Source organism: Rhopalosiphum padi, chromosome 3 (genome assembly GCF_020882245.1).
Source record: "Rhopalosiphum padi isolate XX-2018 chromosome 3, ASM2088224v1, whole genome shotgun sequence".
NCBI lineage: Eukaryota > Metazoa > Arthropoda > Insecta > Hemiptera > Aphididae > Rhopalosiphum > Rhopalosiphum padi.
Genome location: NC_083599.1, coordinates 78,155,969 through 78,171,909, shown reverse-complemented (window position 1 = coordinate 78,171,909; position 15,941 = coordinate 78,155,969). Strand labels below are relative to the sequence as shown.

Below are 15,941 nucleotides of genomic sequence, written 5' to 3'. Positions count from 1 at the left end.
AAAAGACAACTTCTTTTAATAAACAAAAATTATTCATCTTTTGACCAAGATGGGGGACTTAAGGCACCATCATTTTCTTTAAATAAAATAATAAATCGAGCTTTAGAAATTTTTGAAAACAATTTTGTAAAAATACAACATAAAAAAAAAATTAGGTTCAAATTGACACTTAAAATAAAAAACGATATTTTAATTAATTAATGGTTAGATGATCTTGAATCTTGTAAAGAACATAAATTGTATATTATAGACACATTATTAATTTGTAAAATATTTAAAAAAACTCAGTTACTCAACTACGTCTCAGTTAGCTAAAATTTCCAAACTAAAAATATTAAATCATATATGAAACTCTCTATAGTCCAAGATTCCTTTATAATATATTATATTTTTTCTATTTATATTATGTTCCTTCAAATTAGCATTGATGTATTCGTGTATACATTGTATATTAATAGATTATACAATAAAATATTAATTGCGTACAATATTTTTGTTATTTTATTTTTTTGAAGTACTACATCCTTAATCATATTACTAAATATACATAAACAATTAAGTTTATTTTGTTTATTTTATATGAAATTTTAAAATTTAAGTTACATACACAATGTTTATTATACCCGAGATTATGCCCTTGTTATACAATGTTGAAGTGGCTGTACAGGTATATTATAAATTATAATGTATAAATTATGTTATATTGTTATATAGGATATTTTATACGGGAATTTCGTTCTGCGGAAATTTCGATGATCAGCCAATTTATATAATATACCTATATTGGCTACAAGAAATTACATATTAATTATAATATTAGTAAAAACTTACAACTAATTTAAGCTGAAAGAGAGATAATAATATACAGAATAGAAACCCGTATTATTGCCGCCACGACGCGACGCGCAAGTATTAATAGGCCGGATTCTTGCAAATCCGTTACGTCACGATCGATCATTGTCGATAACAACAAAAATATTAAAATGTATTTTTCAAGAAAAAGAATTAGTTCATTCGTACAACGCTATCTCTCGGAAACTTTTAATATCATAATTTTTATCCCCGTTTTTCCCTATGCCATGGCTTATCTGTTTATTCTATAATCAATGGCTTTAGTATAGCGTAGGGTTGACGGTTTTTTCGGTATACCGTCATTATCGGTATACCGGTTAATCGATGTACCGGTTTATACTCAAATACCGCCGCAACGGTATACCGTGATATCGGTACATACCGGAAAACCGTAATACCGTAGTACCGTTTGATGATGGTTTTTGGGTATACCGGTTATTGGATATTATTGCTGTACAGTTTTCAGTCTTATCAGTTATGCCGGTTATTCTATTGTTAAGTTATACACTATAAATTATTATGCCTCCATGCAATGATATAAATTAAAATAGATTCTATTTTTATAACGTTATTGTTTACCAATGTAAATGCGTAATGCGTTCATCGAATCATAACTGTTGTAAGAATGACTTTGATAACAGATAAATTAATAATAACGTACACTAAACGACTGAACATATCGAGTCATCGACATCGTATTTATAATTTTATAACTAAATAATAATTAAACGCATTTATTATAAGAAGAAAAGTAAAACATAACTATTTAGTTATATTTCAAAGTATATAGCAGGCTGTTAAATTGTTTAAAAAGGTAAGTTAACTTGTTATTGATAATCTTACCTTCGAAAAAGTTAACCAATTCACATACCTCGGGGTAAACATTAACAGTACAAATATTATGCACAATGAAATTAAAAATAGATTATCAAGTGCTAACAAATGTTATTTTAGTTTATTAAAACTACTTAAATCAAAGCATCTATCTTATGAATCAAAGAAAATCCTATACACCAGTTACATTAGACCGATCATAACATATGGATGTGAGACATGGTCAACCACCAAGGGAAACCACCAGAGCCTAATTACCTTTGAAAGAAAAATACTAAGAAAAATTTATGGCCCTCTATATAACAGAGAAACAGAGCAATTTGAAAGAAGACATAATAATGATTTACGGGAGCTATACGGAAAACCAAATATTCTGTCATATATAAGGAGCAAAAGACTCGAATGGTTAGGACACGTATGGAGGGCGGATGGCCGAATTATTAAACAAGCTATGATAGCCAAAATGACGGGTAAAAGACCCCTGGGCAGACCCAGAACAAGATGGAAGGACTCAGTTGTGAAGGATCTAAGAGTGCTTCAAGAAAGGGCTCAGTTAGACATTGCGTATAATAGGGAAAAATGGAACAAGTTTGTGATGGCAGCGTTGGACCTCAATGGTCCCTTAAGCTGTATATGATGATGATGATGTTATTGATAATTGATCTGTTCAGTTCAGAGAACCTTTAAAGTTACTCACAAACATTTTTCAACCTAGTATTAGTAATTATTTAATATTTATTACTTAATATTATAATGATTTTTTCTTTTAGAAAACCATGCCAAGAAAAAGGTCAAAAGTGTGGAATTTTTTCACCAAATTGAACAAAGACCAAGGGAGATGTTTAAAGTGTAAAAATAATTTTGAAGCTAAAGGAGGTAACACTAGTAATTTGATAAATCACTTGAGAATACATCATCCCAATATTCATTTGGAGTTTTTAAATATAAAGAGTCAAGATAACAGCTTTAACAAGTAAACAAAATGAATAATAAATATTAATAATTTAATATTTTAATCTATCAATTGTTAAGTTGACTGTCTATGTATTATAAATAATATACAAGTATTAATCTTTTCATAATAATTATGAATTATTAATATTATTGTAACATATATGATAATAAATATTTTTTTTACATAATATTTCAATATTTGTAATGAATAATGACAGTAAAATATAGTACTTTAATCTGCCATTATGTTCACCAGTTAATTTTGAAAATTGTTTGTTAGAAATGATCTGAATGAAACTGATGACATCAGTGATCCTCCTTGTGACATTGGTAATAATAGTACAGAACATCATGAACTAGTGCCATTAAATTCCAGTACAAATTTAGTTCATAAGTAAGTTAAAAATTTAACTTAATGTTTTTAATATGTACAATATACTTACTGTACTTATTTATTAATGAACCACATACTTAACAAAAAAAATTTAAAAAAATTGTAACCTAAATTATTTGGAACCTACTCGCCCACAGACCTTTAATGAAATAATTATATTTAATATTATTTTCATTCACTTGTAGATCTTGTACACTAAAACAACAATCTATGAATATACAGTAGAACCCGTTTAAGACGCTCTCGCTTAAGACGATTTCCCGGCTAATACGCTCATTTTTACGAGTCCCTTGATTTTGACAACGTTTAACATGGAATTAACTCTGGATAATACGCTCTATGTTCCCGGATAAGACGCTCGCCTTGTCAGTTATATTAATATAAAAATACATCGTATATACGTATCACTAATAATAACTAAATAATAACGATAACGAATAATGTGTACGTGTTAGTAGTACTGGTTTTCGGACGATAAATATTGACGATTAGATACGACACACTACTAACTGTCAAACTTACACTATAACTGTCCTGCACATCCTACTAATATTCCACTTGAAAACATAAAACTTGTTTTTTACCCCCAAACGCAACAGCCAAATTACAGCCTCTGGATCAAGGAATTATCAAGGTTTTAAAACAAAAATATCGAAAAAAATTGGTTTTACGATACTTGAAAGAAATGGAAAGTAAAAATCCCCCGAAAAAACTTGACGTACTCGATGCATTACACTACGTATCTGCAACATGGGATGAAATTACGGCTGATGTCATTAAAAATTGTTTTCGAAAACCAAAATTTGTTGAGGGTGATTACAGTGCCGTGGAGAAAAGCAGCGAAGATTTTCAAGAATTGGAGGAGTTTCCAGGATATGCAGAAATTGACGAGGACGTCGCCACAAGTAACATTAGAAGCATTGACCAGATAATTACTGATAAAATTGCACCGGCTGATGTAACTTCTATAGATGAAGAAAGCGAAGACGAGGAAGAGGATGATACAACACCGATTCTCCCAGTAGTAAGTGCACTTGATTATGTTAATGAGCTAAGAAGATTAGTTGCATCTTTTGACGACGCCGATGAATCGTTAAATCATCTTAATAAAATTGAAAACTTCCTGTATTAACCCTGCATCAGTCGCGTTGTTTAATATCACACAAGTAGTCGCGCGTCTACATTTGTAGAACAATCACAATTATTGTCATTAATAATTTGTTATTACAAAATAAATAAATGATTTGACCAAATTATTCAATAATCATATAAAATGTATATTTTTAATCAAATTGTTGTACAATATTAATTAATTTAATATACATATGTCGAAAGTCCTATTACAATTTAAAGGAGTTAAAATATTATGCATGAATGCTTATAATTATTTTGTTAGTCTTTTAATTTTAAGTTTTAATTAGTATCCATTTCATCTGAAGATATACTGTATTGTTTTTTATTGAAACAACAATCGCATATATATTTGAGGTGATCGTTGCATACCCATTTATAGCAAGTTTCGCATGAATTACGTGTGCTTTTGTTACGTGCTCGTCCACATAGATGACATTTACCAACTCCACCTGGGCGTTTTGTTTTTACATTTTTTTCTGTTTCTGTTTCCTTTTCCAATCCTAATAATTTTCTCCCTCGAAATCTTATGGATTTTGGTAAATTTTTATTCAGTATTCGTCTCTCTGTATTTGGTCTAATTAGACAAAGTGCAAGTGTTTCCAAAAATTCTGCTCTGTTTACTTTAGTATAATTCTTATTAGCGGAGTATACATTCAAAGCATTAATACAAGAAATATTTAATAAATTAAAAAATATTGTTAAAGGCCAACGTCGGGAGTTTCTAGCGACATCATACAAACTGCACATTTGATCCAAGCGGTCAACACCACATTTTGTTTGATTATAAAATGTAATAATGTCTGGTTTTTTTTTATCTCCAGTTGTCGGATCAATATTATTATCGTGATGAAGTGTAGAAACAGCAATCACTACTTTATTTTTTTTAGGTACATATGATGTCAATGTGCAATCTTTGTGAAATCCAAATAATGATGAATTTATTGGTCTATTTTTTGGGTTTGCAAATTGTTTTGGAATACATGTTTTATTACGTCTCATAGTTCCAACTACAGTTAATTTTTTTTTTTCTAATAGTTGAAGTACTAAAGGGAGAGATGTGAACCAAGTATCTATTGTTATGTTACGTTTAGTGACCTCAATCGGTTGGACAAGTCTGGTCACAACGTTATTTGGACTATTATTTATTTTGTAAGGCCCATCAGGTTGTGTGCCTACATACACTTCTAAATTGTATGTATACGCATTTTTGACATCAACGAGGGCGAATATTTATATGCCATATCGCGCGGGTTTACTGGGTATATATTGACGGAATGAGCAGCGACCACGAAAAGAAATCAACTGCTCATCTATAGTTAAGTACTCACTAGGTATAAAATTGGTTTGAAAATTTTGTAATATTATTTCAAACAATTCTCTGATAGCAGCTAATTTGTCTATCTCCCTCCTTTGTTCTCGATCAGTAAAATTATCAAAACGTAAATTTCGCATTAAAAAACAAAACCGTTGGCTACTCATTGCTAAATAAATTGCTTCAATACCAGTACCCTTAGTGTCATCAAATAATTTTAAAATATTTTGCCGCCCTGATTTTGATACGCCCGCTAGTATAAGTATACCAATAACAGCTCTTATTTCTGTTTCATCCGTTTCCTTTGCATCACGTTCACGACTATATTTATTCTGAATTACTTGAATTTTGATGTTTGTGCTTTTTGTTATTATTGAAATTACTGAATCGTCAAAGAAAAGAGAAAAACATTCCATATGTGATTTTTTATTTTTAGCGTTTGATTTAGGCCCCGGTAAATGTGTTATTATATTATGAGAACGTGTTCTACTATTTTGTGGAGGAACTTTTTTTTTCCACTTTGTTTGATCTTTCCCGATATAATATTTGTTTTGAACAATTAACCCAATATTATCATCACCAGAAGTGGACTCACCTTCATACTCATCATCAGTATATTCTTGTTCTGTATTCGAATCTTCGCACTGTTCTTCTACATGATCAGTTTCTAATTCTTCATCACTATCTACGCCAACACCTTCAATCAACTCTTCTTCTTCTTCTTCAAGCCATTGCTCAATAACATTATCCATTTTCTAAAGTAAAATTATTTTACAAAATAAATAAAGAAAAAGTATCATGACATAGGTACAAATATTATAAATAATTTATATAGGTACCAAAAACAATAACATATAAGTAGGTTATATTATATATATTTTTTTTTTTTTTTTTATTGTAATATATATATTATTGTTTAAGCATCAACTACAAGGTTATTAGCTTTACTGGTATTACATTTTTACATTTTAGGTATTATAAGTTATTGGACAATTCGATTATATACAATTAAAAACAAGTATTACAAATAAACAAACTTATTATATGCTGTTATACAATTCAATTTCTTTAAGGTATAAAATTATGTTTCGCCAGTTAGAAAAAGGACCAATAGCATCATACAGGTTATCAGGGATGTTGAAGTCTCTTCTGGCTGCATTAAAGTTTGGGCAGTGGACAATGATGTGTTTGATAGAGTAGTTTATGTTGCATGTTGGACATAGGGGTGGATCTGTTTTAGCCATGAGATGTCCGTGTGTGAATTTGGTATGGCCGATTCTTAAGCGATTAAGAATTACCTCATTTTTCCTATTTAGGTCGGTGTATTTTGGCCAGAGTTCGACAGAGTGTTTAATTTCTCTAAGTTTGTTTTCCGTGGTGTTGTGCCATTTTGTGTTCCACCATTCAACGCAGTATTTATTTATATTCCTCTTTATGTCAACAAGTGAGGAAAAAGGGATTAATTCACTGTTTGGACTCATAATTGCATTTCTAGCTGCTTCATCTGCCTTTTAACTTCCCTTTATGTTGCAATGACCAGGGATCCATACGAATTGAATATCTTTGCTTGATTTTGAAAGAAGGTTGCTAATTAGTATAGCCAATGGCTCTGAAAGTATTATTGATTGCAAATTAGCTAAGGCACTGAGTGAGTCGGAACATATATCTATTTTAGTATCTTGAATCTGTAGAGCTAATTGGACTCCTTTATATAAAGCAAAATATTCAGCTGTATAAATGCTGTTGTAAATGTTAAGTTTGAACTGCTTAGTTTCGTTGAGGTGGACTATTGCAAGTCCTATTCCCATTTCAGTTTTAGAAGCATCGGTGTAGATCTGAGTACTGGTACTGGAACTATGTATAAGTTCGTTGAATAAATTATGGTAGATAATATTTGAAGTTTCTTTTTTCGAGTGAACTGTTAGGCTTGTATCAACTCGGTAATTTGGTTGTTTCCAAGTAGGTATCTGGCAGTTTTCACGTTGGCATATTTCATTGGCTACGATATTAATTTCCATCATCTCTTGCTGTAGTCTTAGTCCTAATGGTTTTCTTAATTTAGGATTATGTTCGTATATATTGGAAAAACGATTTTTATTTAAAAAATGAATGGTTGAATTATTTGTTGTAGATAAGATACGAGCTATATAATTGAGAGATAATTTAAGTCTACGGAAATGAAGTGGAGGTTCTCCAGTCAGGGAAAGCAAACTTATTATCGGGCTGCTTTTAAAAGCTCCAATTGACAATCTCAGTCCTGCGTTGTGGATTGTGTCGACTATTTTTAAGATTTTTGAGTCTGAGTTGCCATAACAAATTGAACCATAATCTAGTTTGGATCTAACCAGCGATCTATATACATTTAATAGTATAATGCCTTCTGCACCCCATTCATAGTGACTTAATGATTTAATGACATTAAGGCTTTTGTATGCATTTTTTTTTAGTGACATAATATGAGATTTCCAAGTAAGCTTTGTGTCAAAATTAAGACCTAGTATTGAAATGTCATCTACAAATGTTAAACGAGTGGTACCAAGAAACAGATTCGGTTTAGTTAATTTCCTTTTGTTAGAAAAAAGAATGCATTTAGTTTTTTGAGGCGAGAAAATAAAGCCGGCTTTGAAGCACCATTCGGAAAGGTCGTTTAGGCATTTTTGGAGTATTCTAGTCATTTCAGAAATTTGCGTACCTCGAATGTATAAGTGGGTATCATCAGCAAAAATAATTGATTTTACAGGCTTTGAAATAGTATTGGGAAGGTTATTGATTGCCGTCTGAAATAAAAAAATGCTGAGAGGGGAGCCCTGCGGTACTCCATTTTCTAACATAAAAGTAGTAGAAGTTAGATCTCTAATTTTTACTTGAAGGATCGTTGGTTTAAGAAGTTAGTTAGAAATATTATCATGTTTCCATGTATGTTCCAATTTTTAAGTAGATTGATAACTCTGTATCGCCAAACAGTATCGTATGCCTTTTGCAAATCGAGGCTTATTAAGATCATTGATTGTTTGTTTGCTAGAGTTTCTATGACTTCAGTTTCAATTTTTACATGACAATCAGTGGTTGAGTGGTGTTTTCTAAAACCATGTTGACTTGGTGAAAGGAATTTATGTTGAGTTGCGTACCAATTAAGTCGGTTGTAGATTATTTTTTCTAATAGTTTGCTCATACAGCAAAGTACTGATATTGGTCGATACCCTGTAAGTTTAAATCTATTTTGATTCTTTTTTGGAATAGGGGTGATGATGGCATTTTTCCATTTGATTGGGATTATGCCCGTTTCCCAAATTTGGTTGTAGAGATGAAGTAATAACATTTTGCCACTTGATGGTAGGTTTTGTAAGAAAATAAAAGGAATTTTATCGGACCCACAGCTTTTGCTTTTTTTACCACGAAGACATAGTTCTATTTCAGGCAAGGTAATCGGTTCATTCAAGATGCTGCCTTGGCCATGGTTGGGTTGTAAGTTTGTTGGGGTATTTATATATTTTTCTTTTTCTTGTTTGTACTTAAGGAAGTCGTTGGTTAATGAAGCGTCACTACTGTTAGAGTAGAAGTATTGGCCTATTGATTGAGCTATTTCCTGAGGTTCAGTAAGTATGCCATTTTCGGATAGAATAGTTTTAATTTGGGTCATAGGAATACCTTTAATGATTTTAATTTTTTTCCAAATATTGGTTGTTGAAACTTTGCTATTGAGGTCTGCCGTGAATTTTTCCCAAGATTTTTTTTTTGTTTTTAATTAAATATCTGACTAATGCTTTGTTCTTTTTAAATTCAATGAAGTCGTGGAAATCGTGTGTACGTTTAAATTTATTGAAGGTTGTTTTTTTATTTCTTATTGCATGTTTGATAGTTTTATTCCACCATGGTACTGGGGGTCGTTTGCCGGAATAACTAATTTGCTCAAAAATGTTAGAAGCCGTATTATAAATTAAATTACTAAGTTTCTCCGTATTGTCTTCCACATTATTGTTATTTGAGAAGGAAAAATCATAATTTAATATATTTTTTTCTATTTCAGTTTGATAGGTATCCCATTTGATATTGGTCAGTTTCCATTTGAGACTGCGAGTGTGTCTGTTACCAGAGTCGGTATACTTAAGTGTTAATTTAATTGGAAAATGGTCGCTACTCGAGAGCTCTGGCATAGTGTCCCATTCAATATGGGGTGATATAGTTGACGACGAAAGAGAGAGATCAATTGCTGAGAGATTACCGGTGCTAGCACTTATTCTTGTTGCTTGACCATTGTTGAGGATATTTATGTTATTGTTATTATCGAGTATTTGTTGTACGATTGTGCCTCTTTGATCTGTGTCATTGCAACCCCACAAGATATTATGGCTATTGAAATCTCCCAGAAGTATAAAAGGAGTAGGTAGTTGGTCGATAATGTTTTGAATATCTATGTAATTGAGGATTTGTGAGTTGGGTATATAAATATTGCAAATAGTTAGTTTGTATTTGAGAGAAACTCTTACGGCAACTGCTTCTAGATTTGTGGATAGAGGGATTTCTTCTGAAGGGTACTGTGAACTAACAAAGGTAGCCACTCCACCGCTAGCCCTATTATGATTGTCTCTGTTTTTAAAAAAGGTTACATAATTTTTTAAAGACCCAGTTTTATTGATAGTGAAGTTGGTTTCTTGTATATTAAGAGCTACTGGTGAGAACTTGTTAATTAATAATTTTATTTCATCAATTTTTGAATAGAATCCATTTGGATTCCATTGGAGGATTTGAAAGGTGTTATTGATCATGGTAAGTTAGAGTTGTTTACGTATACTTGTTTATAAAGAGGTTTGGATTTTAACTAAAAGGTTTCGTAATCCTCACAGTCGATCATGGAAGTCTGACTGTCAGTGAAGTTTTGAATTTTTTTTAATGCATTGACGATTTTTGGCGCTTTTCACTGTTACATTGGGGTAAATTGTAGAAATGATTTCTATAATATTATCTGGACTAGTTAAATATTTGATACATAAATTCCCGAGTTCGGAGCAACCTTTTGAACATTCAAGAAAATCTTTAAATTGGTTATAGGTTAAGGAAAAATCAGGGTGTGTGTTAAAAAGTTCATGAGTGGATTCTAACCATTCATCGATGTTTGAATGTACTTCATCATTAGAGCTGGAACTAGGCCCGGTTTTTAGTTTTTTGCTTGTAATTCCTTTGGTTATTTTTGCTGATTGAGTATGGCCGTTTTGTGTATTTGGGGGCCTCACGATTGGAGGTGAGCTGGATGGGAGAGACGAGCTTGATGATGTAGGTGAAGGCGGCTGAGAATTAGTTACAGTAGACGGAGCTGGGCGTTTTCCTGTCTGAATAGACTTTACTTTAGTATTTGAGTTAGCTGACGATATTAGTTTGTCAGCTAGCGTAGGTTTTATAAACTGCTCCAAAGAAGTGACATTGGTACTTTCAACGGATAGGTTTATAAATGAAGTATCTCTATCCTGGGAGGTATTCACATTTTGAGCATTGGCGATAGGTAAAGGGCAAGATACATTTATTATACTGTTGGCTGTTGATGATAGGTCTATAAGGGTTTCCATTTCAGTTTCTGTCTGTTCAGTTACATTAATTGAATTGGGTTTATTTGTACATTGGCTTGAGAAGTGACCAGTTTGGTGACATTGAAAACAGGTTACAGTGTCATCAGTGATAAAAATTCTGAACGTTGTGTTCTCTATTGTGACAGTGATGGAGCTAGGTAGTTTAGACATGCTATCTTGACTAATATAAATTTGTCTTCTAAAGCTTAATATGTGAGAAAATTGTTCAGTGGCGAATCCGACTATCATGTGAGAAATTTGCGAAACAGTTTTGATTCCTAGCTCATGAAGAGCGTCTATTATGAGTTGATTTGGGATAGTCGGATAAACATTTGATAAAATAATTCTCTTAGAGGTGTTTATAAGTCTGCGAATTGGGATTTCTATTCCATTAACTTGAATTGATGACTGAATCTTAAGTAAATTTTCCATAAAGGTTTGGCTATTGAAGAAGACGCAAAATCTGTTATTGGAAATACGCGAAACAAATTGTATATTCTTAGCGGGAATAATTTTGCTGATTGCGGTGACATAATCGATTTGTTTAATGTTATTTATGGAGTTAAAAACGATAGCTTGATTCATTTTCGGTAAACTAGTATTTGAAGCTATTTCAGCGAATGTCTTATTACTGTGTGTGGGTTGTGAAGAACTGTTGGAATTATTCATATCGGTTGTTGAAATAGGCTTATCGCCCATTGGGTTTGGGATATTATTTAATTGGTATAATTAACGTAAAAACGATAATCATATTACCTGCACGTTGAATCGAATGATGCGTGTTACTGCTATCGATAGCTATAAATGCGATAATGAGCGACACAGACGTGTTGCACGGTCGGGCGCTGAACACGAACTGATATTATATATTATATTATATAAATATTATATAATATAAATTATAATGTATAACGTTAATATAAGTTTAAACTATTTAATTTTAATACAAATTACGGGAGTTTAAAATATGAGATGTAGTATAAAAGTTACGTACCTGAGTCGTCGCGTAATCTACAATAGTAGAACATAAAACTTGATTGCTCAATATATGGAACTACACTGAAAGATAAACTCCGAAATCATTACAGTTTTCAATCATATAATGTTGTTAAAAGGTATTTAGTTTATCATTGTCATTGGGTAATTCCAAAACCATCTAAAATTAAATTGATTATCACTGTACTACAAAAGTAGAACGCGCGACTGATGCAGGGTTAAAAAAACATCAAAAATATGAAACAAAGGAAGATAGATGATTTTTTGAAATAAGTAATATAAAATAATATGCAATATAAATGTAATAACTCACTCAGCAAAGTAAAAAAAACATAATAGGTACATGTTTAATATGCACAATATGTAAAAAATTTTTTGTAAAAAATATGTAAAAAAAAATTTTGTTCCCGCGTAATACGATTTCCCGCTTAATACACTATTTTTAACTGGTCCCTTGGAGAGCGTCTTAAACGGGTTCTACTGTATATAAAAAATTGGACAAAACAACTAGTGAAAAGTATACCAATGCAATTGCCTATTGGATTGCTACAGATATGCAACCTTATAGATCTGTATCAAAACAAGGATTTCAACACCTAATGTCTGTCATATGTCCTGGATATACTATCCCAAGTCGCCAAGTTTTTGCTGATAACAAAATTCCTGCTTTATATTTTGAGGTAAAACGTAGAATAAAACATGATCTCAACTCTGCACAATTTTTGTCACTTACATTTGATTGTTGGACTTCCAATGCCCAACAGCCTTACATTGGCATAACAGCTCATACCATCAATAGTGATTGGGTTCTTCAAACATATTGTATGGTTTGCACAATTCTTGACGTAGACCACACTGCCACTAATTTAAAAGATATTATTGAATCTACACTTAAAGATTGGAATATTCCTATATCAAAAGTCTCTGCCGCAACTACAGATAATGGTACTAATGTAATCAAAGCTGTTCAGTTAATGGACTTAAATCATATTAGTTGTTTTGGTCACACATTAAATAATAGAGTTACATCATCTATGAATTTAAATCCAATCAAAACAATTATTTCTAATATTTCCAAAATAAGATATATATTTCATTATAGTTCAAACTTACGAAGATTGCTTCAAGATGCACAAAGTAAACTCGACCTTCCACAAAAAGTTATGCCAGCATCATGTGTTACAAGATGGTGGACTAATCTACCTGCTATTCAGTTTGTAAGAGATAATTATGATGCTCTTTATGATGTTTTATTTAAGTTGAAATCAAGGAAAATAAAATATCTTCCAAACTGCAACGAACAAAAACTTATTTTGGTGATGTGCAAAATTTTTGAACCTCTAAAAACATTTGGTGAACACATAGGTGCAGAAAAGATTGTTACAGCCTCTTCAATTTGGCCTGTTTATACAAAACTTGAAAAAACTTTGCTTCACACAAATGCATCAAATTTTACTTGTGCTTTAACACAAGAAGAATCAACTAGAGCGAATAGTGAACATTTTGGGGACAGTGAACAATTATTTCCAATCCTAAGTCAATGTACACTTATGGATAATGATATAAATTCATATTTTAACACTAATGATGTTTGTGAAGACATTAGTGATGATGATGTTGATTCACATGTGGATGGTGTGTATACAATTGATAATTTATTAGATCATATTGAAAATCATTTAAAGGATGATATAAAAAGACCATTTCATATACGTTACATTAATAAAGAAGAAAGTAGAATGTTTTTACAAAAAATATGCTTTTTGGATCCAAGGTACAAATCAACATATATTGATCCAAGCGATATAGATATTGTCAAAAATTCAATTCAACTTGAAATGGATGAAATAGGCAACCAAGCTAAAGGTAAAGAACTCAAGGTCCAGAAAAATGATGGTATGTATAGTAAAGATTGGTTTATTTTTATTCAAATATTTTTACCGAAACTATAATATTTCTGATATTAATTGTTTTAATGAAATTTTAGGATTAGCAGCATTTTTGGAAAATGTTGACTGTCCCGTTATGAACAATGTGACCGATGAAGCCTTAAACCAAATTGAATTGGAAAAATATGTATCCTTGCCATTCATTTCTCTTGATGCCGATCCTCTTCAGTGGTGGAAACTATATAATTCACAATTGACTACGGTATCATTACTAGCAATGAAGTACTTATGTATACCTGGTACCAGTGTGCCTAGTGAAAGGATATTTAGATCATTACTATCTCCAGGACATGCTGAAGAACTTATTTTTTTATCAATGAACTCAAAATTTATTTCCAAGTAATATCTAATTCTAATGCATTTTTTTAATTTTGTTAAAGACAGTGCTTGTATTGTTATTATTTATTTATAATTAAAAGAACTAATAAATTGTTTATTTTATTTTTAAATTTTACAGTTAATAATTTTTAATTTTTTTAAAGAGTGTTTGTATTATTATTATTTATTTATTAGTAAAAGAAAACTAATAATTTTTTTTATTTTATCGTTATTAAAGTTATATTGAGTTAATAATTTTTAATTTTGTTAAATACAGTGCTTGTATTGTTATTATTTGTTTATTAGTAAAAGAAAACTAATAAATTTGTTTATTTTATTTTGAAATTTTACTGAGTTAATCATTTTTTATTATTAAGAGACAGTTCTTGTATTTAGTGAAATGCTCAGCTTTTTGGAAATTCCAAATTTTCCAATTTCAGAATGTGCTTTTTTTCCTTTTTTATGCCTGATATAACGTAGATGTTTTTTGATGTGTTGGTGAAAATCAATTTAAAAAAAAGACTAAGTGGGGGAGGTACTCCTTCATCTATCTTGTCTTATTACAAAAAGAAAGACCCTTATTTTTTTCATCGCCTTATAAGTTATAATATGATTTAAAAAAAAAATTAAAACTTTAATGTCTCCCTGTAAAGTGTAAATTAAAAAAAAGACATCCCCTACCACTGTGTGTTATTATTTTTTTTAAATAAGGTAGTTTCATTTCCATACCCGGCATACCCTCTATATAATAAAATAATAAATATAATATAACATATTCATATATTGTAATTTGTAATATAATGTTTTTTTAAAAATTATTTACTTCCTTAGCATATCATTTCAGTATTTTTCGGTATTACGGTTTTCCAGTACCACGGTTTTTCGGTATTACGGTTTTCCGGTATCACGGTTTTCCGATACCACGGTTTTTCGGTATATACCGGTATAACGGTATACCGTTTCATACCGGTACCGAATCTAATACCGCAATACCGGTTTCAAATTTCAATACCGTCAACCCTAGTATAGCGCTAATGCATCGGCTCCTTTGCGCGCGCAACTACATAATGGGGCAATGGGTTAGTATAGCAACATATTATATCTAAAATAATTAATAATTAATAAATAATAATTATAATAGTTCATAATCACGACCACGGTCTTATATAATTACATCGCGCTTTATTTCAATATTAAAATAATTATTTATATAATATTATTATTATAATATACTACTATAATAGTATATAGACGCTGTGCAAGCTGTACAACAGCGCTTTGTGGACAAATATTGTACTAATAGGAGGGAACATCAAAACGCATTATCACTTAACGTATATGGGATACAGTGATTTTTTTTTATTTGAATGTTAATAAATAAATATAATATTTATGTTAATGATAGATAATTAAAAACAGTGCACTACCTAGGTACTTGTTAATAATTTGTAATAAAAATAATCATATACCTAATATATTATATATTATTTATCTAATATTCTGATGATATTATTATTGCTATTTTCTGTATTTTGATACGTAGGTAATTAAAAGTAATTTGTACTTGTTAGTTTTCATTGCTTACTACCTAGTAATTTTATTAGGTATTTTAAGTTTTTTTAAATCATAAATTCATA

At 30.7% G+C, this 15,941-nt stretch overlaps 1 protein-coding gene across 1 annotated transcript; it reads left to right on the top strand.

The window, feature by feature from the left end:
• The first annotated feature begins 2,462 nt into the window (after nt 1–2,462).
• LOC132925841 (zinc finger BED domain-containing protein 4-like) lies at nt 2,463–14,329 on the top strand. The gene is given in 6 exon segments (XM_060990202.1): nt 2,463–2,659; nt 2,921–3,034; nt 3,220–3,255; nt 12,498–13,007; nt 13,140–13,933; nt 14,025–14,329. Coding segments are annotated over 6 exon segments (1,956 nt in total).
• The last annotated feature ends 1,612 nt before the right edge of the window (nt 14,330–15,941 follow it).